At 37.7% G+C, this 24602-nt stretch overlaps 1 protein-coding gene across 6 annotated transcripts in view; it reads right to left on the bottom strand.

The window, feature by feature from the left end:
- Positions 1 to 24602, bottom strand: part of Srpk2 (SRSF protein kinase 2) — a 226825-nt gene that overhangs the window by 112355 nt on the left and 89868 nt on the right. The window contains exons 1-2 of one of the 6 annotated variants that reach the window (XM_013510526.1): positions 20520 to 20585; positions 20104 to 20167 (exon numbers count right to left, since the gene is read on the bottom strand). The exons of 4 other annotated variants lie outside the window; for them this stretch is intronic. In XM_013510526.1, the coding sequence (XP_013365980.1) occupies positions 20104 to 20141 (38 nt within the window). In that variant the 5' untranslated portion in view covers positions 20142 to 20167; positions 20520 to 20585. Of the gene's footprint in view, positions 1 to 20103; positions 20168 to 20519; positions 20586 to 24602 lie in introns of those variants that run through there. One more of the 6 variants, XM_013510524.1, reaches the window with a different exon arrangement.

Here is a 24602-nt window from a genome sequence, read left to right on the forward strand (position 1 = left end):
AGCCCCTGGGAAGGACTTTTGAAAAAAAGAAAATTAGTGGGATCCAGTGACCAACTGGCTGTTGATTCTAAGGTAAAATGAGATAAAATAATTCTGAGGCTTCTGGAGACATTTTTAAAACTTAAAATGAGAAGAATGATGAAATTTTATAGAGAGAAGGGTCACCATGAGGAGGCGTAAAGCAGGGCGGTAATTACTAAGAAACCACTGCTGGCATTTACTAAGAAATAACATGAGCAAGAAGCCTGGCAGAGATAACAGCAATCTGAGTAGTTGCTGAAAAAAAAGGATGAAGGTTACACAGACATCTCTGCAAAAATCCTTACTATTTACTCGGCTAAGATTGGGAACTTCTTTCCATCCTTATATAGAGGCCTCAGGAAGTATCTTATCACCTCCTTCTATCTTTTAAAGATATTTATGATGTTCCTTTAAATCCTCAAGTCAAGTTATACACTGAGTAATTTTTGCCACTGATCCCAGAGATCCTAAGGGGAGCCATAAACCAAAGGAACTGTTCAACCCCTCCCCCTCCCCGAACCCTCCTTTCACAGAGAGAAAAGCCAGTGAAGTACAGACTGGTCCTGTAACATCCCACAGTACAGGTAGGAGAGGGTTAAACAAGATAATGATGTTGGTTTGGGGCCCTTTAAATCTAAAATGTCAAAAGACATTTAGGTAATGATATGAAGTAGACAGCTGGAAACATACATCTGTTGCTCAGAACGAGAGCTGCCAGTATAAATATGGGAGTTACCAGCTCGAAGATGGTGCTTAACACCACAGAAACTGATGCAAACATCTTCAGAGAATGCAGATGAGAAGAGTAACAGACCTAAAACAGAGACCCTGAAGAAGGATAACACTTGGATAATAAAGAAATCAAAAAAGAAACCGGAAGTATTGCTTTGAAATCTTCATCTCTTCCGGAGTTTTCACTAACTAATCAGACAAAAACTTTTGTATTAAAGAGTAAATATACATTTCAATGGCAGTTATCTTGACTACTGTTAAGGTTTGTGTCTGGATGTCCCCGCAAAGCCTCATGCGGTCATGGGGGAGGGGTGGCAGGCCTTTTAGGAGGCAGCTGAATCTAGAGTTTGTGATTGGTTTATTGTCTAGTGCCGGGACTGGGGATTAAGTGTGACACCTGCCCTAGGGCGGATAGTCTGTGCAAGGGAGGAAAAGAGGCTTGCTCCTCCCTTCTGCTCTTGTGGCTTTTACTGTCTTTCAAGGCCATGAACCACTGCCCCTATGCCTTGTCCTTGGAGCCAGCATATTATGGACTGGAACCTCCACAAACTGTGAGCTAAATAAATCTTTCCTTCTTTAACTTTGGATGTTGGGTATTTTGCCCCAGCAACAAGAGAGAAGTAACCAAGACGAATACTGAATACAACTATAAATTTTACCAATTTCAATAGGTTGCCAGTAGTGACAGTAATTTTTTATTTGCCCAGATCTGTCAGGAAAAGGGATTCTACCTAAGTGACATTTTCTGATGAGTGACACTTCCAGATGAAGGATATTTTTGCCTTTATATGTTAGGTTCACAGTTCATATCCCTTCAAGAACCAAGTAGGTGAAGAAGAGACACACAGTAAATACTGGGTCCTGATTCTCCTACCTAAGGCCTCGTATGGCCTTCTAAATTTAGTGTTTTGTAGAGAAAAATGGAGGGACCTGGTAATTCAATGAAGTAAGAATGGAAATCAGGTCTCCAGGCTTTTTAACTACTGCCCAAAACTGCATGTTAACAAACTTTTTTAAATACAGGTTGAGGGCCGGGGAGATAGCTCAGTGGCACAAGTGCCTGTCTGGCAAGTGCAAAGTCCTGAGTTCAATTCCTGGTACCAAAAAAAAAAAATTAAAAAATAAATAAATAAATAAATAAAGGTTGAACATCACTAATCTGAAAACCCAGAATCTGAAATGTTCCAAAATCTGAAATATTTTGAACATTAATATGAGAGTATAAGCGAAAAATTCAGTATCATGAAACTTTGTTCTATGCACAAATTTAAAATATTGTCTAAAATTACTTTCAGGCTATGTGTATAAAGTACTGTATATATAAAACAGAAATGAATTAAATGTTTAGATTTGGGTCCCATCTCAAAAATACGTATTTGCAAATGTTCTAAAAAAAGCCACTCTAGTCCCAAAAATTTCAGATAAGGGATATTCAACCTGTATTTAATACTGACAAGGTCTTTTCTCTTGTCATTATGTATTTTTCTCTGCAGGTGAAATGCTAATATATTTTGTGTTGTAAAAGAAGACCCTTTTAAAACTGCTCATTTCTGTGGCTAGGGAAGAAGCAATCTTCAAGTCTCAGTTTTTCTTTATCTATAAAATAGAGGTGGTAATACTGTTATGAGGACTAATTAATAGAGTGCTAGAATAAGGATTACTGCTCAACTAAGGTAAGAGCAGGAAGGCTGAGTAAATGATGATGGCCCTTAAGTAGATCATTAATCATCACAGTGCCATAATACCCACACAGCTACAAGAATCACCTTACGTCAAAAATAAATACACACCTAAACTTTTGGGCTTTTCATTTTACTGCTCAAAATTGTTAACTATTAACTAAATAAAGTATGATGATTTAATAATGACTAACAAAATGTACTACATGGCTATTAAAATGAAGTTTAATCATTGGTCTTTGAATTAGATGCATTAACGAGCTTTTTGATCATCCCCTGAAAAGACTGCCACTAAAAGGATGCACATTTGATATGCACAAAGGGTCATAGTCACATTTATATTTAAATACTGGGCCCCTTGCCTAAGAAACTGCATAGTTCTCTTCAGAGGGAAAAGATTTGTAACTAAAAACTCAAATGTAAAAACAAGCTAGACCATACAAAGACAGCAAAAATGAGAATTCTGGCCTTGAGTCCTAGTTGCATTTGTTCTCTCACAGACAAGGGCAGCACTCCTTACCTCTGCCTACATAAGCAACTGTATTCAAGTTAGAGGAAAACACTAATAAGCACACACTCTTAAATATTTAACTGTTTGCCACGCCATCTAGGAAACTGTCCATAAAAACATTTGCCATCTCTGTTATTCACATAGTGCACTCTAAGGCACAAGTGTTTAGAGTCACAAAGCATAGCTCTGAGAGCACCTCTAGTGGGCTGGGTGGGGTACAGGTCCATGCAGAGCATACGCCTAGCATGTGTGAGGCCCTGATTGCATCCCCAGCACTGTGCCAAAGGTGAGCTGGGAGCACCTCTACTACTAACTAGTATACACCATAAGATCACGAACTCTGGTTTTCTCACCTACAAGTGGGAACATACCACATACTTAGAAGGATTTCTTAAATAATTAAACTAACAGTGAATAGGAACGTGTTCCCTAAAACACAAGACACTAATTCTTCCATGGCTAGAGCAGAGGTAAGAGAACAGTACGAGTGTGATTTAAAATAACCATTCTTAGTTTTCTTAAAGAAGAGAAAGGCAGAAACTAGTCAAACCAGCTCCATGGAACTATGTTCCAAGAATCTGAATGTCTCAATTTAAAATCCTGGAAGTTACTCGGCCCTATCTGGAATCTTGGATAAATAACTACCATTTTGGGATTAGTTTCTCTCCTGTACAAAACAAGGGCAAGAGCTGAGCTCTTCCTGAGTCTCCAAGTTCTCTTCTTGCTACCATGTTTTCTTTGTTCCATTCATCACTCTGTATCTGGTCAGAATTAAGCACCAGTTGAATACTTTTGATTAGTTAATAAAAGTGAATTACTGAAGCTGAGTTGAAGCAAACATAAATGCACTTCTGCCTTCCACAACTACATTAAAGTTACAGGAAAAAATAATAGTATGACAATACTTTTCATAGTATGACAATTCAACTATTACTACCTTTAAATGCAAACAATACAAGATAAGAAACATTGGTATGCTGCATCAAAGGAAAAAAGCTGGCTGTGTTGGACTTCTGAGGTCAAAATGTCAGTCACTGTACCATCATTTCCCATTTGGGTGTACAGTATATAGGCTTCTCCTTACAGGTTATAATATAAGCAAGGCACTGTGCCACTGAATCCTTAATAGGAACTTTTAAGTTCAAAGCTACAAAAGGTGACAAGTCACAACATGGATCTAGCCAGCCTCTTTTTATGAAGTCAGCTTCACACACGTATTTTTTAAACATTAGCCGTGGGTAGTGGTTGTTCCAGCTACTCAGGAGGCTGAAGCAAGAAGACTGCTTGAGCACAAGAAACCCAACAATTAAGGAAGACTCAGTCTCATGCACAGATAGGCAGACACATAGACAGAAAACAGATAGATTTGGACTGATTTGACAAAATTTCTAGGAAAAAGTTTGCTTTGCTCTGACCTAAAAACTTTTCTACAAACAAATCCACCATGAATAGCTGATCTGAACAATCGTCAGACCTTTAATATTTTCTAAAAACATCTGTAATCCTCTTTGAACTTTCATAAGCAGCAGGTAAGTTTTACTGCTATGATAATCAGCTCCATTCTTGTCACTAGCTGTTACATCTTTTATAGCAACATTAATCGAAGCAGAGAATCACTTCATTTTTCTCCCAGAACAGGTGAAAGGCCAAGCAGAAGCTACACTGCAGCCAGGAATACGGCTTATCTCAGGGCACATGGCAGAAGAAGGAGGAAGATAAACTGCACACTGCACAACTCATTACACCTAAATACAATTTCTTCATTTGTATCTTGAAATAAATACTTGTATCTGTGCTGAAATGGAAGTAAGTATGCCAGGACCACTACCACAGGGAGGAAAAAAATTATCAATACTCCTACTTTAACTACAGAAGCTCAGAAAAAAAAAAACTGACAGTGCTATAGGAAGAGGAAAGTTCCATGTAACGTACAGTACACCAAGGTAATTATCATACTACAGAAGATTCCTCTAGATAAGTCTTACATCTATTCAAATATAAACTGTCAAATTATAATTGACAAATACTCTGAAAGAAAGCTTTTTTTAATGGAAAAGATTGGGCTGAACAAAAACCATTTTTTTCCCACAGGTCTGTTCAATCCCCTTTTCAACAAGTGAATAATAACACCATTAACTGAACTCTAAACCTTCCTGGCTCTATATTAAACAGGGACTCTTCCTGAAGGTTAAGGATTATTCTTGCCCCACGATATGAATGTTCTTATATATATATACTCCTCCCCCCCCATGATTAAAGAATACCTTACTAATCATTAGTGAACTCCACCAAAAAAGGCTAGCAAAGAAAAAAAGAACAAATTCAAATCGGAATTCTGGAATTTTTTTTAAAGCTCTGGCTAAAACTGAATGGCACGACAGACTGGGACTAGACTCCTTGAAGTGTACATATGGGTGGATGAATGGGTAGGTAGATGGATTTTTAGTGCTATCCATGATAAATTACCCATGCCTCTTTTACCAATATAAGATTTGTAAATCTATTATTTTATCTTGCACTTTAAAACTAAACATTTAAGAAACTCAACTTCTGCCTTAACATACTGTTTAAGTCAGAATAATAAGACCATTTTAAACAATTTATAGAAATGGTACTTGTTCTGGTTTAGATGTGAAATGTCCTCTAAAACTTGCACATTCAAAGGGAAGGCCTGGTTAAAAGAGCTGCATCAATGGAAAGTGTATGCACGCGTGCATGCACACACGCGTGTAAGAGTGTTTTCTTGGCCCCAGCTCCTTCCTTCTTTCTCTGCTTTCCCAATGCCACGAGGTGAGCAGCTTTCATCTGCTATGCCATTCCACCATATGTTTCTGCTTTAGAGCTGACCATGGACTGAATCTCCTGAACCACATTAAAGCTTTCTTCCTTTAAATTGTGGGTGTTAGGTATTGTATCTCAGGGATAGGAACACTCATTAATACAGAAAATTGGTACAAGGATCAGGATCTTAACTCTTTTATACCTGATCATGTCTCTGTGACCCTCTAGAACTGGTTTGAGGGAGGAATTTGGAAAGATTTAGAGATCTTGGTTGGAGAACCCTTAAATGCTTGACAGACAATTCTGATGGGAGCTCAGAAGTCCAGAATGCTGATAGGAACATGAGGTATAAAGGCAAAACTCAGGAAGTTTCAAATGGGAGTAAGGGTTCTTATCAGAAACTAGAAACTAAACTAGACAATGCATTATTTGGTTTTTTGTATTGCTTTGGTTTGGTTTTTATGTGTGTAGTTTTTTCCCCCCATGTCCTGAGACTCTGCAGAAAACTCATATTAAGGGCACTTGGACTGGGGCTGGGGATTTAGCTCAGCGGCAAAAGCGCCTGCCTGCCATTCGCGAGGTCGTGAGTTCGGTTCCCGGTACCGGAGAAAAACAAAAACAAAAACAAACAAAAAAAAAAAGGGCACTTGGACTAACTGATTTGGCAAAGAAAATTTCAAGGTGACCCATCATTCAGGCTGTGGCATGGTTACTGCTGGCGGCTTTTAGACAGATTTATAATAAGTCCCCAACATACAAACATTCAAGTTGCAAACTTTCACAGATATGAACAGACCTTCCACTGTGCATATTTGCAAATGCAAACAAATCAAGAAAGTAGCTCACATGTCTGCCAGACATTGTTACAGCTGTGCTGCTGTGTACTTACAGTGTGACACTGTAAATAATACAGTGCTCAATCACAGCCCAGGATGTCTGGAAGCAAAAAGCAAAGCAGCGGTAGGTAATGTGGAGGGGACTGCTAAGAAGTGCAAAGGGATATACACTATGCATTTGTGTCAAAGGTGTATAAGGCTCACTCTGTTGGAGTTAGGAACCAATCTGACCGCTAAGCATTCTCCCAGAAAGGAACTTGTTCATAACTCAGGGACTTACTGTATAGTGAGAATCAGTAGCAAAAACCAGAGCTAAATGATGTGAGGACTGTGGTTGCTGAAAAGATTAACATTAAAGAGAAGCCAAGAACTCTGCATCAGGGCAACTGGAAAGACGGCTTGAAGGCATCTCAGAAATTGGCCAGACCCTAACAGTGGAAAGCTCAAAGACGGAAAAGGGTAAACCCCTTTCAAACACTTTGCTTTAAGAAGTGAGTCCCAGGGCCCCTGCTCTTTCACAGTTGTCTATGAACACCTTTCCATCAGGATGTTTTTGCTTTGGATCCAGTTGACTGTGGACCGAATCCCCTGAAATGCAAGCCAAAATCAACCTGTAAGCCTCTCCTCCTTTAAAGTGTGGGTGTTGGGCATTGTGTCCAGTAACAGGAAAGCTGACTAATATATATTGAAGAAAGAATTCATAAACTCTTGATTTTAAACAATACTGAAATATGTTAGACGTGGTGATACATGCTTGTAATTCTGGCACTGAGGAGGCTGAAGTAAGATGAGTGCTGTGAGTTCAAGGTCAACCTGGGCTACATAGGAAGTTCAAGGCCAACCTAAACTACAAATGGAGACCCTATCTTTAAAAAAAAAAGCCCAGATAACCACCTGAAACCACTGAATTAGGAACCCTCCAATCATGATTAACTGCATATAAGAGGAAAAACAATACCCAAAATATAACAGGTTGACCACTCACCCTTAAAACCCCATCCAAATGAGGAACCACTCTCTTCTGAAAGCCTTAAATAGATTTCTCAGTCTGGATGGTAATCCGTTTCAATGCTTAGTATTCCCAGTGTCAAGTAACATGGCCACCTTCTCAAACTCCAACAGCAAATACTGCCATAATTTCTCTACCCATTTTCAGAGCAGATAAGTAATATTCTGCCACCAGGTCTATATTTTATTTTATAATCTTCCATTCTAGAGGAAAGGATACATTTCTTTATTAAACTTTCTTTATAATACCTTTATTATATACACACAGTAACACTGCATGTTTTAAATATTGGCAAAAATCTTCCTTGCTAAAAACTTTCAATGTTTCCTTTTACACTTCAGCATAAAATTCAAAAGAACTTTCTGTGCACAATCTCCTATTCTATCTTTCTATCTTTTCTTTCATCTCTTTCCCAGCCTTGTGGAATTAGAGTTCCAACACAGCACCACAACATTTCACTCTATCCTGACTTCTCATATGCCGTTTCTGAAGCCTACAGGGTTAACTTGAAGAATCTGGACCTTGGATTTCAGTAGTCGTGAGACTATACAGGGTATTGCCCTCTTCAAATAAAAAAAGATTCAAATTCTGGTGAGGAAAATGGGAAGGTCTTCACTATAAAGGTGATTAAATTTTGCAGTAAAGTAACATTACTGATAACTCAATGAACAACCACAAGGTCCTGGTTTAACAAGAACACTTACAGGAGCTTATAATTCATGCACATCTTGAAAGAGAGAGGAGAGAAGAAAGAGAGACCCAGCATGCCAGCAAATGAGCAGCTGGGCATGGTGGAGCACACCTGTAATCCCAAAATTCAGGAGGTTGACACAGAAGGATCACCACCAGGAAGTCAGCCTGTACTACACAGTGAGTTCAAGGCTACCCTGAACTATTTGACAAGATTCTGTCTCCAAAAATTAATTATTTCTAAAAAGAAAAAGCTAACCATCTGTGTTGACTGTTTTATCATCTGTCTGAAGTGAGAAGCATGGATCACATCACTTTCTGACATTACTTACAAAACTAAGATTCATTACCATAAACAGAATATCCAAATTTGTTTCTCATTGATTTTTTCACTAGCATTTAATCAATGGCACACTAAGTATGCCTTAAGTATTTCATAAATGCCTAAGTAGGGGCTGGGGATTTAGTTCAGCGGCAAAGCGCCTGCCTGGCAAGCACAAAGTCATGAGTTCGGTTCCCGGTACCAGAGAAAAACCAAAAAACCAAATAAATAAATAAATAAATGCCTAAGTATAAGTTCACTTATGCACACAAAAGAAACAGAAATCATATCACAATAGCATTTGGCTTTACTAGAGGAAAGAGCTACTAGAAGGCAGAGAATGGTAAGTCAACATTATCTAGCATATTATTCAATGTCATATGTGTAACACCCAAAAAAGGTCTACTGTGAAAATTTTAAGTGAGGGTATAAATGTAAAAGTCCTCTAGTGTCTAGCATGGTGGTACATGCCTTTAATTTCATCTCCTCAGAAGACTGAGGCAGGAGGATTACAAGTTAAAGGTCAGCCAAGGCAACTTAGTGAGACCTTGTCTCAAAAAAATTTTTACGAAGTTCTTTGGGATATAACCAGTGGTAGAGGGCTTGTCTAACAAAGCAAAGGGCAAGGAGCCTGTTGAAAATTATTTGACAACATAAGAATTATATAAATAATGTTATATAAGAAAGTCAATTCCAAAATAATTTGTCAGTATGATGTGTTTTATTATAGTTGATGGTACTGCTAAAATATACCTGCTTTGTTTCTATAGATCTACTTTAAAACAAAACAACTGAAAACATTTCTAAAATAAATAAGCACATCTTTTGAGATACATAAAAATAGTTATGTTAAGAGCTAGGCCTGATGGTGCACGCCCACTGTCATAGCACTCTTGAGGCTAAGGCAAGAGGATGTGAGTTCAAGGTCAGCGGGCCACATTGTGAAACTGTCTCCGAAAAAAAGTTATATTAAAGTAGTAATAATTAAGTTGGATGAAAAGTTTGATTCTTTTCCTGGGATAACTACTAAATTTTCTCTTTACTGATTTAAAAAAACACAATGTTACTTTTTTTTCCTTATTTGGCTATCAGGAAACAAAGCTCAATCTGTTAGTCACATTTAGAAGCTGCACAGCAAAGCCCACATATCTGCATGTGTGGCTTCTCCATTGTTACCTTCTGCCCTGACCTCTACTTTCTCTGATCTTTTTTCTACTGCACTGGAGGTAGTCTTAAAAGTCACCTCACCACTTTTTCTGTGTAGAAGAGCATGACAAGGAGGGGTAGGATATAGAAAAAGGAAAAAGGGAAAGGACAAATGTCTGAGGTGGCAGTATTACAGACCGAAGTTTCTTCCGTATGCATGTAATTTTCAAATTATTTATAAAAGTTTTAAGCTTCACCATAATGGGTATTACATATCTGCAGAATACATGATATCCAATTTAAAAAATTTGTACCTACCAAGAGATTTTTCTTTGCCCCAACAATTGATACCTTACTAAACATTAAATCACTGGGAAAAAAATTTACCATGAGCTGAAACTGAGTATCAGATACTCTACTGAGGCTACTGTGTTTGCTTTTTAATTTTTACCACCCCACCAATGAAGAGATTTTTACATAAAAATCCAAATTTTCAGCTTCTCCTAAATGTTGATCTATTTCCACATGGCAGTAATCTGCGAGAGCTGATCAGCAATCGTTTATTTAATGTGGCCTTGGGAGGCAACTGTGTAACCCTTTCAATACACTTCTGTGCTTTTAAAATGAGCTTTACAAAAATGCAGTCACTGGTAATATGCAATTCTCTCCAGGAGTGCCAAGAACCACCCCTGTGCTGCCACCCACAAACAGCACTGCAGGCCCAGGAAATGAACCATGCTGTGCAGGAGCAAGACCCTCACCCACCAATGCACTTATGTACAAACTCTGTACACCAACAATCTGTAAAAAGCCTACATTTTTTTAGGACTCTCAGATTTCCAAAGCACTGAGTGGCTAGTGGACAGAAGCTACTAATAAATACTAGGTAGATGGATAACAGATAGAATGTACTAAAATTAGTCTCCATTTTTTGCATCTCCTGGGACATTAAAGACTCTGCTTCAGCCAGAATGTGGTGGGGATAGCCTGCAAATCACAGCTAGTCAAAAGGCTGAAGCAGGATTCCAAGTTTGAGGCCAGCCTCAGCAATTTAGAAAGATCCTATCTCTTAAAATATAAAAATAAAATGGGCCAAGCATAGTAGCACACACCTATAATCCCAGCACTTGGGAGGCAGAGGCAGGAGGATTGCTGTGAGTTCAAGACCAGCATGAGATCTTGTCTCTTAATTAATTAAAATTAACTAATTTTAATTAATTAGTTTGAACTTGGAATGTAGCTCAGTGTTTGACCACTTGCCTAGAATGTATGTGGGCCTAGGTTTAACTTCCAGTACCCCACCCCAAAAGACAGAGCTTCTGCTACAAAAGAAATCTGGACTACAGTGGTCAAAAAAATTTTTTTTACTGTTACGATTGTGAGTATTACAACTCTTCTCACTTGTTCAAAAACTAAAGAGGAAGTGCTACTGTTGGTATACAAAATGATCTTAGGTGCTATCTGGGGCCTAGCCAGCCACGTACTAAGGGAAGTTACTTTTTTCCAAGGTCCCTTCAATATAAGTGTATTAAAAAGCAAATCTTGCACTGGTGCTAATACACAGTTATGCCCCTTTATAACAATTGCCCATTTAATTTCCCCTGTAACCAGAAGAACATACAGATCAGGCTTCTATTTGGTAGTCATTATTTTTCAAGGTAAATTATACTTTCTGTCCATTTTTGGTAAAATACAAAGATTCCTTTTGAAGAAAGATTAGGTTTTAAAATCTTTGGTCAGGGATATAGATCAGTGGCACAGTGCCTGCCTGGCAAGTGCAAAGTCCTGAGTTTGATTCCCAGCACCAAAAAATTTTTTAAAATAAAATAAAATAAATCTTTAAAAGTTTTAAATTATGTGTATTTTACCAGAATTAAATGTAAAAAGGGGGTATGATATTAAGTATCAGTATAGTGTATACTACAAATGTGACAAAAATCATTAAGGTGATACACAAAAAACTGACAATGGGGAAACCAATGGCTATGGTTTAATGTTATTTTTGGAAAAGAGATGGAAAGTATTCAGATTTAATTTTCATTTCACATTAAGAACAAATGTAAAAAATTATCAATAAACTATACATTTTTATGGTGACAGAAAAACTGAAGATTTTTAATCCTGACAATAATAGCTACCATACATCAGCTTGTGACTCTAATAATTTACCACAGAAATAGATGACTCCCTATACTAAAAGTCCTCCCACAGAGTTTATAATTTGTAAACTACAATGGCAATACTTATTTTGTTGTCATTTTGGAAGGAAGCATTTCTCCATTTTGTCATGAAAGAGTCTGTGTACGTAAGATCATATGGGGTAAACAGCAGTCAGCTAGTAATCAGAGCTCTGATACACTCTATTGTCCAACAACAGCTTGAGCAAATTGGAAGGGCTTGTAACAGGTGTCATTTGACCTGGGTGGGGCTTGCCTGAGATAGAAGGATGGAGAACATGACCAAAGTAGGAACACTGAGATTGGGCTGGACAGAAAAGCATCAGAAATCAGGAATAATCAAAGTTTCATTGGTCTAAATCAAATAAAAATGATCAACAGAAAGGTAGGTCAAATAACCATCCAGACTTTTACTACAAATTAAATAACACTATTTTTACTTAAGTATAAGCTATAGAAATTTGAGGGATGATGTGTAATACAAAATGTAACATTTTAAAATTCAAAATGTAATATTGTAAGATATCAAAACTGTCATGAATTCTTGGTCAGACTCAAAGGAGCCTATACTTCCTTCACTACTTTTCAAGAAGAAAGACTTTTTTTTTTTTGAGACAGGGTCTTGCTGTGCAGTTCAGGCTGGCTTTTAGCTCACTTTGTAGCCGAGGCTGGCCTTGAACTCACAATGATCCTCCTGTCTCAGCCTCCCAAATGCTGAGATTACAGGCATCTGCCACCATGCCTGGTTCAAGAAGACTTAGAGCTCAAAAAAAGGGCACCTCCAGGGTAAGACAGCTGAGTACTAATGACTAAGCCTCTGATTTACCTCCCCAGTTTCCAAACCAAGCTTTATCTTATGGTTTCAAAAGATACACTTCTGGGACTGGGGATGCAGCTCAGTTGTAGAGAGCTTGCCTAACATGCACAAGGCCCCGAGTTCAATCCTCAGTACCACAAAAAAAAAATTTTTTAAAAGATACATTTCTAATCAGGTTTAAACGAAACCTTCTTCAGTAAGTCTCTAACATACGAACCAGTTCTGGTCTGGGAGAATGTTCATAGGTTGGGATTTGTTTCTAAGTCCAACAAAGTGAGCCTTATATACCTTTGACACAAATATACAACATAAAGCTTTGCACTTCTCAGCAGTCTACTCCACACCACTACTGCTTTTCCTCTTGCTTCTGGACATCCTGGGCTCTGACTGAGTACAGTACTACTGTATCAGTATATATCGACCCTATATCGCACCGCACAGTAAACACACAGCAGCACAATGGCAACAATGTCCAGAGACATACGAGCTACTTCCACTATTTGTTCACATCTACATATGTTCTTAATGGAGGTCCCTTTGTATCTGTGAAAGTTTGCAACTTGAATGTTCATAAGATAGAGATTTACTGTAATATGGTTTTGCTATTAAAACTAAATCTGAAAACTAATGTCAACACACATGGCCTACAGGTCTGTTCAAACACTACCAGTCTATGGGAAAGCAGTATCTCCAAGGACTACACCCTATGACCCCTTTCTAGTTAAACTTCTAATGCTGATCTCCTTCATCAAAGTCAGTGCAAATATTCCTCATTTAATGACCTGTGTGACAACAAGACAGCTTAACACTGAGATGCACTTACGTCCCATCTTTTTTTTGGGGGGTACACTTCTCTACATCGTGTTTACAGCTTCTCAATCTCTTTTGTAAATATAGTACACCTTGTTTATACTGTACTGGTTGAACTGTATAGTACAGTACTGTAGTTTTATGTTCTGTTATACATTACAGGACTTCATGTCAGAGTTACACACCTGAGCTACATAATAGTCAGTTCAAGGTCAGTCTGAACTACATAGTGAGACCCTGTCTCAACCCTACCCCAAAAAAGTGTTATGCAAATAAAAGCAAAGGCATCAAATGGGAGTTTTCTCTGACCATTTCTTTGTTTCGAACATTGTAATGTGTATACGATCTACAATTCTTCATTCAGCAACCAATTCAGTTAACAACCCAGTAGCATAAACATAACTCATTACACGTGTAGTGTCTATATGCAGAAAGAGTCCCGTCTCCTTTTTTTCTTTCTTTAAGGAGACGGTCTCGGGGCTGGGGATTTAGATCAGCCACAAAAGCGCCTGCCTGGCAAGTGCAAGGTCGTGAGTTCGGTTCCCGGTACCGGAGAAAAACCAAAAAAAAAAAAAAAAAAAAAAGGAGACGGTCTCACTACATAGCTCAGAGTGGCCTGTACTCACTATGTAGCCCAGGCTGGCCTCAAACTCACAGTCTCGCAGTGATCCTCATGCTTCAGCCTCCCCAGTGCTGAGATTACAAGTGGGTGCCACCACGCCCCTGTCTGTTTCGAATCTTCCCAAAATGGTCCGAACTCAGCTACATGTAATGGTACACGCCTATAATCCTAGCAATCTGGGAAACTGAGGCAGGAAGATGACAAATTCAAGCCCACCCTGAGCAATTTGGCAATTTAGCAGGATCCTGTCTCTGAAGAAAAAACAAACAAAACACACAAAGAAGGTGGTGGCTCAGGATACAGCTCTGTGGTGAAAGCTCCCCACCCCAAGACAAACACTGGGCGTCAATGGCCTGCTCACCAGAATGCGAACAAGGAGAATGAGGAATAGGAGGAAAGAGAAGGAAGGAAAATACACAGTACCAAACTGGCACGAACCTAGAGCACAGCTGGTGGGAATATGGATTGGTACTTTCACTTTGGAAAACTGGCAATATCCACTAAAGCTCAGGCCTTGCACTCCCAGAAAAAGAGTGAAGCGAAATGCATGCACAGAGTCATTTACCAAATGACACACATACAAATGCTCATACCAACACTATGCCTAATAGCCACAAACTTCACATATCTCCAATGTCCATCAAGAGTAAAGTGAGTACACTCATATAAAGCATACTCTAGCCATGCACAGTGGCACACGCCTGTGATCCCAGCACTTGGGAAGCTGAAGCAGAAGGATTTTTGAGTTTAAGACCATCCTACACTACAGAGAAAGACCCTTTCTCAAAAAAGCAAAAAATATCAAAAATTTCTAAAAGTAAATTTAGAAGAATATCCTAGTGGCCTTGTGCCTGACAAAGATTTCTTAGCTCTCTCTCTCACACACACATACACACACACACACACACACAAACATGAAGTTGGATCTCATAATGATCTGTGCACCTTTTCATACGTATCTTCATTCATGAAAATTAAATAGAAATTTAAAGTAAGCATAAGAAATGAGTGAAGAAAAAAAAGAGGAATCAAGATACATCATGTACAGGTGCAAATATAATGAATGAGATCATTATGCATACCTAAATTGTACCAATAAACTTAAATAAATTTTTTTCTTAAAAAAGAAAGAGAAATTAAGCCACGTGTGGTAGCACATGCCCGTAATCCCAGCACTTGGGAGGCTGAGGCAGGAGGATCGTTGTGAGTTCGAGACCAGCCTGGGCTACAAAGTGAGCTCAAGGCCAGCCTGAACTGCACAAGGAGACCCTGTCTCAAGAAGGAAAAAAAAAAAAAAAACAGAGAGAAATGAGTGAAGAGGGAGCAATATGACCAACCACTATCCCAACTTTTTCTACCATTCAAGAAAAACATCTAACCTGAAAGCAGAGAAATATAGGCAATAGTGGCAGAGAGAGATTGGAAAAGGGAAAATAGTTAATGAGTGCTTGACCTGGTCTTCATTGGAGGAAGGGGGTGGGACAGAATAGAATCTTTGGCTCTCCTGTAAATACTCTCGGTTTACTACACAGACATTGTGGAAATACACTCAAGTGCACATGTAGGACACCTTGGTCCCAGATCTTTCTATCAAATGTCCTTTACTTCTTTCTCTCAGCTGATTCCTTCTGTATTTTTTTAATCACTCCCTTCCATTCTCTTATTCTTCCAGGTTTCTGTTCACTTTCCGCATCTGTTCATCAGTAACATATGCTCTTTGTCTCTTCACTTAACCTACTTTAAAATAAGAAAAACACCACCTGCACACACGAAAGTAGCACAGGTTATGTGTTTGAAATAACTTTATAGTAGGGGACGGACAACATATAATCTCTATCTCACCAGTTTTGTTTACTCAGTCCTGGTAGAATACAAGCATAGAATAGGATTACTTGATGCTTCTCCTTCTCCCTTTTATTACTCTCCTGGTCAAGGCAGCTAGCAATCTGTAAATTAAGTATTTGCTAGATAACTAGGATGCTAATGAAAGAAGTCAGTCAGTACTTTGTATCTATTCCAGTACAGGGAGGCCCTCTGTAACACTAAAAAATGTCCACTACTTCCCCACACAAAGTAATGATCCTTTTGGAGCCTGTTCCCTGAGAAAATGCAAACCTAAAGGGCACTGTTATTTATTAGTTTTCAATCAAATGTGGACTTCACTAGTTCAACATCCATTCACACTTAACAATAGCAAATGCAAGCAGGGCTAAATGTAAATGTAGGTTCTCAGCTTCCCAGACTCCCACACCTCAAACTCCTCAGACCTCCCTGGGTTTGGCCTAGATGGACTGACAGTAAAAGCTGTGAATACTTTGGGCTCAACTCTTCTTTTTAAGAACTCTACAATTTTGCTACCAGAATTCACTGAAAAAAATAGCAATACTATTATTTGACAAAATTTTTAGTATAGCAAAACATCTTCTTTTCATTCAGAATATATTCCTGGGATGATTTGTCAAAATACTCCCCATATACACATCCATACACATTCGTTTTTTGCTCCTTCTCCTCCCTCCCTTCCCTCTTCCTATAAAGAACTTAGAAATGGTATCTAGCAGAATTCCCAGGAAGCGGGGCAAGGGAGAAGGCGTACAAGAAATAATAACAACAATAGTATTTGGACTGTTTAGTAAGTAATTACTACTCTTTTCCTAGCTATTATAGTTATTGCTACTCCTCCTCATCCCCACCTGCTTTACCCCATAAATCCTAGTACTGTTGTAGCTAAGAACGGGCAAGAAGAAACAAAAATTGGAAATCTTTTTTCATCAACTATGTATTCACAGTTTATATTTTTACATTAAAGGGGGATAACCAAGGAAGTATAACTGAGCCTACCATGTTTAAGATGAATACATTCATTTATTCATTCAAAAGATACTCAACTGAAAAATAGAAACACTTGTAGTAGTATTTACTAATAAAACCTTCAGAGGGTACTTCACAGCAGATATGTCTTCCTTTTAACTGGCCACAACACACATCATTTGTTTTTATCCAGCATCAGGAATTTGTTTTTAATCCACTCAGTAGTGGATTCCCTCCTCCTAATTTTAAAATAGGTAAGCTGAAATTTTTCACTCTTCAAAATAGAAAACCAAAAATTGAACTGTAACTTTCTGTAAGCCCATTAATTTTGGCCTATGCGTCTGCCATTCTGAACAGAAGTACTCCACACCTACTCTATAAAATGATGCTCTATAGGGCCTCCACTGTTTTAAGCTAAAACAATCCATTTTAACATGGTACTAGGATTTGTTGGGGTAACGTATTTTCTAATTTATTACTCAGAGCAAACTCCAGAATTCCATTATAATTTTACTTCAAATTGTACTTTCATTGTGCAGTGAAGAGGTCCTTAAATCTACAAAAATAAAACAGGATTTTTTACATTTTGCTTTTCCCATTTTATAAAATTATATGAAAAAAATAATTCAATCAATACTGGCTTTCACAAGACTAGCAATGTTCTTTTGGAAAGTTAAAAATATCTGATGAAGAAATTCTGAATACCACCTCACAGTTCTGTGTGTCACATTTTATATGGGGAAGCACTGTTTCTCTGCTCAGGCCTCTGAAGCTCTGAAGATCGCCCACACAGCAGGGCCTAAATCAGGTGTGCTGACAGGTAACTTATGTACCACACAGCTGAGGACCTTCTCTCTCTTCAAAGAAAGAAGCCAGGCTTCTTTATCCTTTCTACTCACAGACACGTGGGAAAGCTGACCGAAAGAAAATACCAAACATCTGTAAAACTTCAGCCACCACATCTTAAACCATTAACTTTAATTTAAAAATATGTAATATACATATAATGGAACACTGGTGAAACAAGGAAGTAAAAAATGTGATGGGAATCATATTGTTCTGGAATTCTGTTCTTATGTTTATGTGTTTATTGTTTCTTTAAACAAAAAAAATTTTTTTAATTATTAAAAAAAAGAATGTGGTGGGAATGTTGTAAGATACTTCAAAGTAATAAATTCCTGGGTATGATATACCATTACTAGGCAGTTAATTTTTTTTTAAACTTCAGATTCTTATTTTTCAAATTCTTCATTACTAATTAGAAGCTGAATGAGCTAATTATTTATTGTATTTTCTATGTTTAGTATACTTACATTCATGAAACAAGTTCTATGTTTGCAATGTGCTGAACTGGTCCATAAGTCACATCTATCACCCAGCAAGTTAGCATATCACAATTGTCAGATACAGCTCTAAGCATACCCCCTCCAAATAATAAACAAAGAAAGCTCTGGCAAAACTGTTTATAAAGTCATCAGCACAATGATTGGTTTCTAAACTTCTAAATCATGTACCCTCTCTTTCCTTCAAATAACCTCAAGAACCTAAGTAAATAAAATCAAAATATTTTAGAATATCTTTCCATATACAATGCATTTTAACCAGAAAAATTAATTCATTCCTAACTTGTTTCTCAATAATATTCATCCACTATGTTTGACACTACAAAAGCCTACCATAATTACTGGTGCCGTCTCATTAAGTACATTTTTCCTAGTAGCAAACGTGAACATCACACTTGGCACCTGGACTTTCGCTGCTTGTACTCCCTTCCTCTCCCCTTTCCATCACCACCATTTTACTAGCAGAATATTCACAATCTTCAGATTGTTTTTCTCTCAGTAAATACAGTGCATAAAATCAGATGGCTGGACACAAACCAGAAGTTAGAAGCTACATAAAAATAAACACAAATGATCCTAAATTCTTCTCTTTTCAAACTCTACAGCAAGCAGTAACATCATCTTTATTTGTAACTACCTAAGTTGTACCTAGAAGCTTCTCACCTAATTATACTAATAAATCAATATAATGTGATCATTTTGCCATCAGATCATGGCCCTTTATACACTAGTGTACTTCCATTAAATCCATTTTCCTTGGTAGATCCTTCAATTCATATTTTTTCCATTGTTTTTCCTGTATCATTCTTTAATCGCCAAATTACTTCTCTATAGTATTTTCTTAAATTTAAATCTATGAACAAAAATGATAGCCCTAACCATTGGAAAAGATAAATTAATATGCCTTAAATACAAGATAGCTACATTAAGTATAAACTGTTAAGTAATGAAGAAAAAGGTAAGCATGAACTGTTTGTCCAAGAACTTCAATTTAAAACATTATGTACTATATATAATAGTGGTAAACAGAAGTGAACACAATATTTACATATCAAAATAGGGAACTTTAGTCTCATTTCTGACTTCAGATACAAAAATCTTAACTCTGTTTATAAGGCAAAATAGTCATTTCCATGAAATCTCTTCTTACAGGTATAATCATATGATTGACAGATAAAATAATTGCTTTAAAAATACTTCTGAGTCATTTAGTCCTTACCTGCAGGCATGAACCATTACTGCATGCAGTGACTGTTCCATTTCCTAGCACAGACTTGAAGAAGAATCACATCTCTTTGAGAATGTGACTAATCTGTGGGTTTGCAATTCCTAAGCTATTTACAAACGGCACTCCCTTTGCACAGAAGAAAATATTTATTGCAATAATAATCAAGTATTTTAAATCTAGATCTTACAAATAACCTTGGTAATTCTATGCAGCGGTAATCACAAAATACAGGAAGAAAATCTAACAGTATTTCTTTAAAGAAAGCAAGATACTTGTTTGTTCGGTAAATTGTTTTTTAAAGCCTTCAACAGCTGTCACACATGAACCAGCGGTCTGCTGTGTTATGGTGTGCATGCTGCAGCTGATTAGGCTTCACGATTTTTAAAAAAAATCAATTAGCCTTCGCAAAAGCAGCACAGCTTGCCCAAATACACATCTTCAATACAGCACAATACCAACATGCAGTACAATACGTTATAAAGCAAACTTGACACGGAAAAAAATATGTCCTGTTTGTTTCTTAGCAATGCTACACCATTAATTGTTCATGCAAGAGATGTAGCTGTACCTTTCTGAAGAGGACGACTTCTCAGAGTTAACTGACATCAGCAGCTCAATCTTCTGCTTGATTTCTGGAAAAATCAGAAAATATTCACAACCAAGATTGCCTGCCCTTGCTTCCAAGCCTTATATCAAGAGATTTTTTTTCTTCTCTAATCCCTTTTGTTCAGAATGAGGCCACAAGATTCACTGTACTTCTGTTAGGACTCGGATTCAATGGTGCTATAAAGGGAAAAAGCTCCAGAGGCATCAGGCCTTGCTAAACTATGCACATGACTGTTTATGAAAGCAGGAAGTACCATTTGTTTTAAGCAGAGGGGTGTTTTGTTTTTTAAGGTAGAACTAGAAGGGCTCTACAAGAAGATTTTAAATTTAGCACATTGAAACACAAACAAGAAATGCTAGTGTCAGAATTGAACATACCAGATAATTTGAGAAGCTTGAGTAATAATGCTTCAGACTGTGATGAACAGATAGGCAACCCTTGGCTGATTCTATTTCACCAGCCCTAAAAAATATGGCTCAGTGAATCATTTTTGTCACTCAAGAATGAAATATTAAACCAGAACCCCAATTTCACGATTAAAAAATGCTTACCCTTTTTTATAATTTATTGTTTTTAATTAAAGATACACTTGATACCTAGTCCATAATTCCTTTAGAAAAAATTTTACACCTCAATTTTCCCCTCCTCCTTCACAGTACAGTACAAGTGAACAGCAACACCCAGTTACCGAGCAGATACAATATTCCAGTCCTTTTAGGAAAGGACTGGCAATGCCACCTACAACAGAAATGTGAGCACCAGTTCAATTTAATTAAAAGGTAATTGCTGATACTGATTGGAAGATGAGATAATAGAATAAAAGGGAAGGGCAAAAATAAGAGGGAGAAGGAAGAGATAAGAAGAACATATAATACACTTCCCTTTACAACACCAACTGACCTAAAGCACTAAATTTTAAGAAAACTAACACAGTTGTATTATTTCATGGGTTAAGCTGTTTTCCTATTTCTAAAAAGTATTTCCAACTAGATTTTGAAAATTAAAATGTGCTTTCATAGTAAAAAGTTCACATACAAAAAATAACAGTGTCACTGAAACACTATAAACAGTCTCAGGATTTCAAAGTAGACCTCAATAATTTTTTCCTTTATTTTTTATGGATAAAACAAATTTTCATTTTTAAAAATGCTGAATACAGAAATGAAAGTGGAATATGAGAAAATGTAAGGGAAAAAGGAATAAAAATAGTTGCACGAAATACAATAGACTTATGAAGGACTATTCTTTCAGTGTTGTTAAAGTAAGGCTTTTTCAAACTGGTTAAGCTTGTAACTTCATCCAGTGGCCATTACAAAACTGGTAACAACTGGATAATAGCAGTGAAACTTACCTTGCAGATTCTGGGTGCACTACAGAGTCAGGCACATGGTGTCATAGTGAACATTCAGCAAAACTCTCCCCCCATTTTAAAAAGCAGCATGTTTAAAGGCTCTGGCTCTGCCTGGACTTTGAAACGGGTCCCTCCATTATTTTCATAGCCTTGTGAGCTTAGGGAAATTAAACTCTCCATACCCTCTATTCCCGCTCCTGTAAAATGGGGATAATTCCTAATGAAAAAACTGTTGTGAGATTTCATGAAATAACCCAGGAGAAGTCCAGTCAAGTACAGTACTATGCTTGGCATATGCTAGGTCCTTGCTGCCCATTGTTATGTAGTGCCTAGCAAAGGAAGGCATTCCCTCCATAAATATTTACTTAAGTGCACAAAGCCTGTCCAATTTTAAATAGCTTTTCCATAGTTTGAATCCACCTTGTCCTTATCAACAACCTCAGCATACACTTTTATCACTACAGTGTTATTATTACACGTGGAAATTGAACTTTAATCAGTATCTCAGGCTGTTTCAAGAAAATTATTCTTAGTTTATCAATGAGCTGCTTCAGAAATTAGATTATACTTGAATTCATCTTCATTATGACAATTTTTATTCCAAAAAGAGAAAAAGTTCATATTATCTGTATATCTCTATAAAATCAGTGCACTTAAGATGAAAAGGCCCAAGATTAAAATACACAACTCTAATGAAGTTTATGCCTGTCTTGTAAATACTAGGAAGAAAAGTTTAAGCTAGAAACCATTTTATGGCTAATGACTTTGGGAGCCAGAAGAATCTAGTAATACTATATGAAGAAGTTTCCAAGGGCATTTTCACATCTTCTCTACAACACCAGATCTGTTTAAAGCTCCTCCTGAAAGAGGCTAGAATGTTAACAAATACTGTGTCAATACTGGCCCCTGTGAGGCCCATGTATCCCACCTACACTGTATCTACTCTATCACCACCAGCCCCAGGCCTGGCTACTGCCCAGATTACTAAGAATTCCAAAAGCCACTTAACTCCTGATCCACACAATACGCGCCATGATCCTGGACTCCGCGGATGTCTATACTGACACAACTCACGGAGGACCTTAGTATCCTCTCAGTCTCTTGAACCCGTGTCACTTGAGTCATCCACAACCACTCAGGACACTTTCTTACACAAACTGCAAAAACACACCCATCCACCCACCTCACCCCTCCCCCACCCATGTCTTCCTTAAGTGCCTCCAGGGTAACTCTGGGATCCTACACTTTTTTGCAGTTAAGTCAACCAATACTTTCCTTTATGAAATCTAGTCTTCCTTTATGAAATCTTTTATTTCTGTAATGTTCAAGTTACAATACAGCTAAACTTAGATCTTCTCCACAATCAAAAATTTTTAAATCTTCACATTATTTTCCTATAAGTGCTTTTAAATAGTATTCTACATGTACCCTTCTAGAATTTATTTTAGTCTGTGAATTGATATAAAGATCCAGACTGCTTCTATAAGGCTCTGTAAGACTATAAAGTCATACACCCTACCCTACCCTGGCAATTTTTAAATGATTGCATCACCACCAGTCTCTACTTCTTCCAAAGCAGCAGTCTCACAACCAACCTTAAAATTACCTATTAATTCAGTCACACAGTGTCTCCATCTATGCTTTTAGGCCATTACGTTAAAAAAATTTTTTTGTAAAGGCCATTAACTTACTTGTTTCCCTACAACTTTTATTTGCATTCCTATGTTATCTGTACACCACACTGCTACACTAAGCAGTAATCAAAAATGCTTGACAGGAGCCAAGCATGGCAATGCACACCTCTAATACCAGAACTTGGGAGGATGAGGCGGGACAATTATAAGTTTAAAACCAGCTTAGGCAATTCAATGAAGCCTTTTCTCAAACACAGGGCTAGAAGGATGTAGTTCAGTGCAAAGGCTGGGGATTCAATCCCCGGTACCATGCAAAATAAATAAATAAACAAGCAAGCCTGACAATATACTGCTCAGCTTCTGTATCTGTCAGTCTTTAAAAAGTCCTTTACCACTGACCTCAAGATCCCATTCCTACTCCCATTTAAAGACCACATTTCCTTATTTCACACAGAAAACAAGCATGTGGTTCCTGTGTGCTTGGAATAAATGTATTTTAAATTTTAGTTAACTGAATTTTATCATAACTGTGTCTTTAATTTCTAAATAACATTAAAGGAGGCCGTATCTTGTACTCATTTATTTGAGAGACAGGACTATGGGAATGTAGCTCTCAGGGGTAGGGTGCATTCTGAGAATGCACTATGTTGCCCAAACTGGCCCAAACTCTTGGGCTCAAGCAATCCTATCTCAGCCTCCAGAGTATCTGGGACTAGAGCAGCACATCACTATGTTGCCCAAACTCTTGGGCTCAAGCAATCCTCCTGTCTCAGCCTCCAAAGTATCTGGGACTAGAGGAGCACATCACCATGCTTAGCTATTATTTATTCTTTTTATGCTTTTGTTTTTGTATTTCTACTCATAACTTAGTGTCCTTCATGGGATCACCTTCCACTCAGTTCTTAAATGCTAGAGATACCTGTAGGACCTTCTTATTTACCAATCCTCCTACCTACACCTTTGACATGAACGATAAAGGGCACTGATGATAACCATATATGAACTGCTAGCCCAATCCAATACTCCTGCATTTGAAAACCATATATTCTATAACCTCTACTAGACATTTTCTCTTAGTCACTGAATGCCTTGAACACAATGTCTAAAACTTCTCAACCTGATGTCTCGTTTCTTTTCTTTTCCTTCTTTTTCTTTCCTCCCTCCCTTCCTTCCTTCCTCCGTCCCCCGTCCCTCCTTTCCTCCCTCCCTCCCCTCCTTCTCTCTCTCTCTCTTCTCTCTCTTTCTTTCAATGCTGGAGAACCTGGACATTGAGCCCAGGGCCTTGAGCATTCTCAGAATGCACCCTACCCCTGAGAGCTACATTCCCAGCCACAGTTCCTCTATAGTGTCTTTAACTCATAAACAGCAGCACCAGTGTCCTTTCAAGCCACAAATTATTGAGGACTCCCGGACTGGTCTCTCTGTCTCATCTGAGATACAATTTTCATTCTCCCCTTTTTACAACTTATCCTATG

Source organism: Chinchilla lanigera, unplaced genomic scaffold (genome assembly GCF_000276665.1).
Source record: "Chinchilla lanigera isolate Chin_1 unplaced genomic scaffold, ChiLan1.0 scaffold00009, whole genome shotgun sequence".
NCBI classification, from domain to species: domain Eukaryota; kingdom Metazoa; phylum Chordata; class Mammalia; order Rodentia; family Chinchillidae; genus Chinchilla; species Chinchilla lanigera.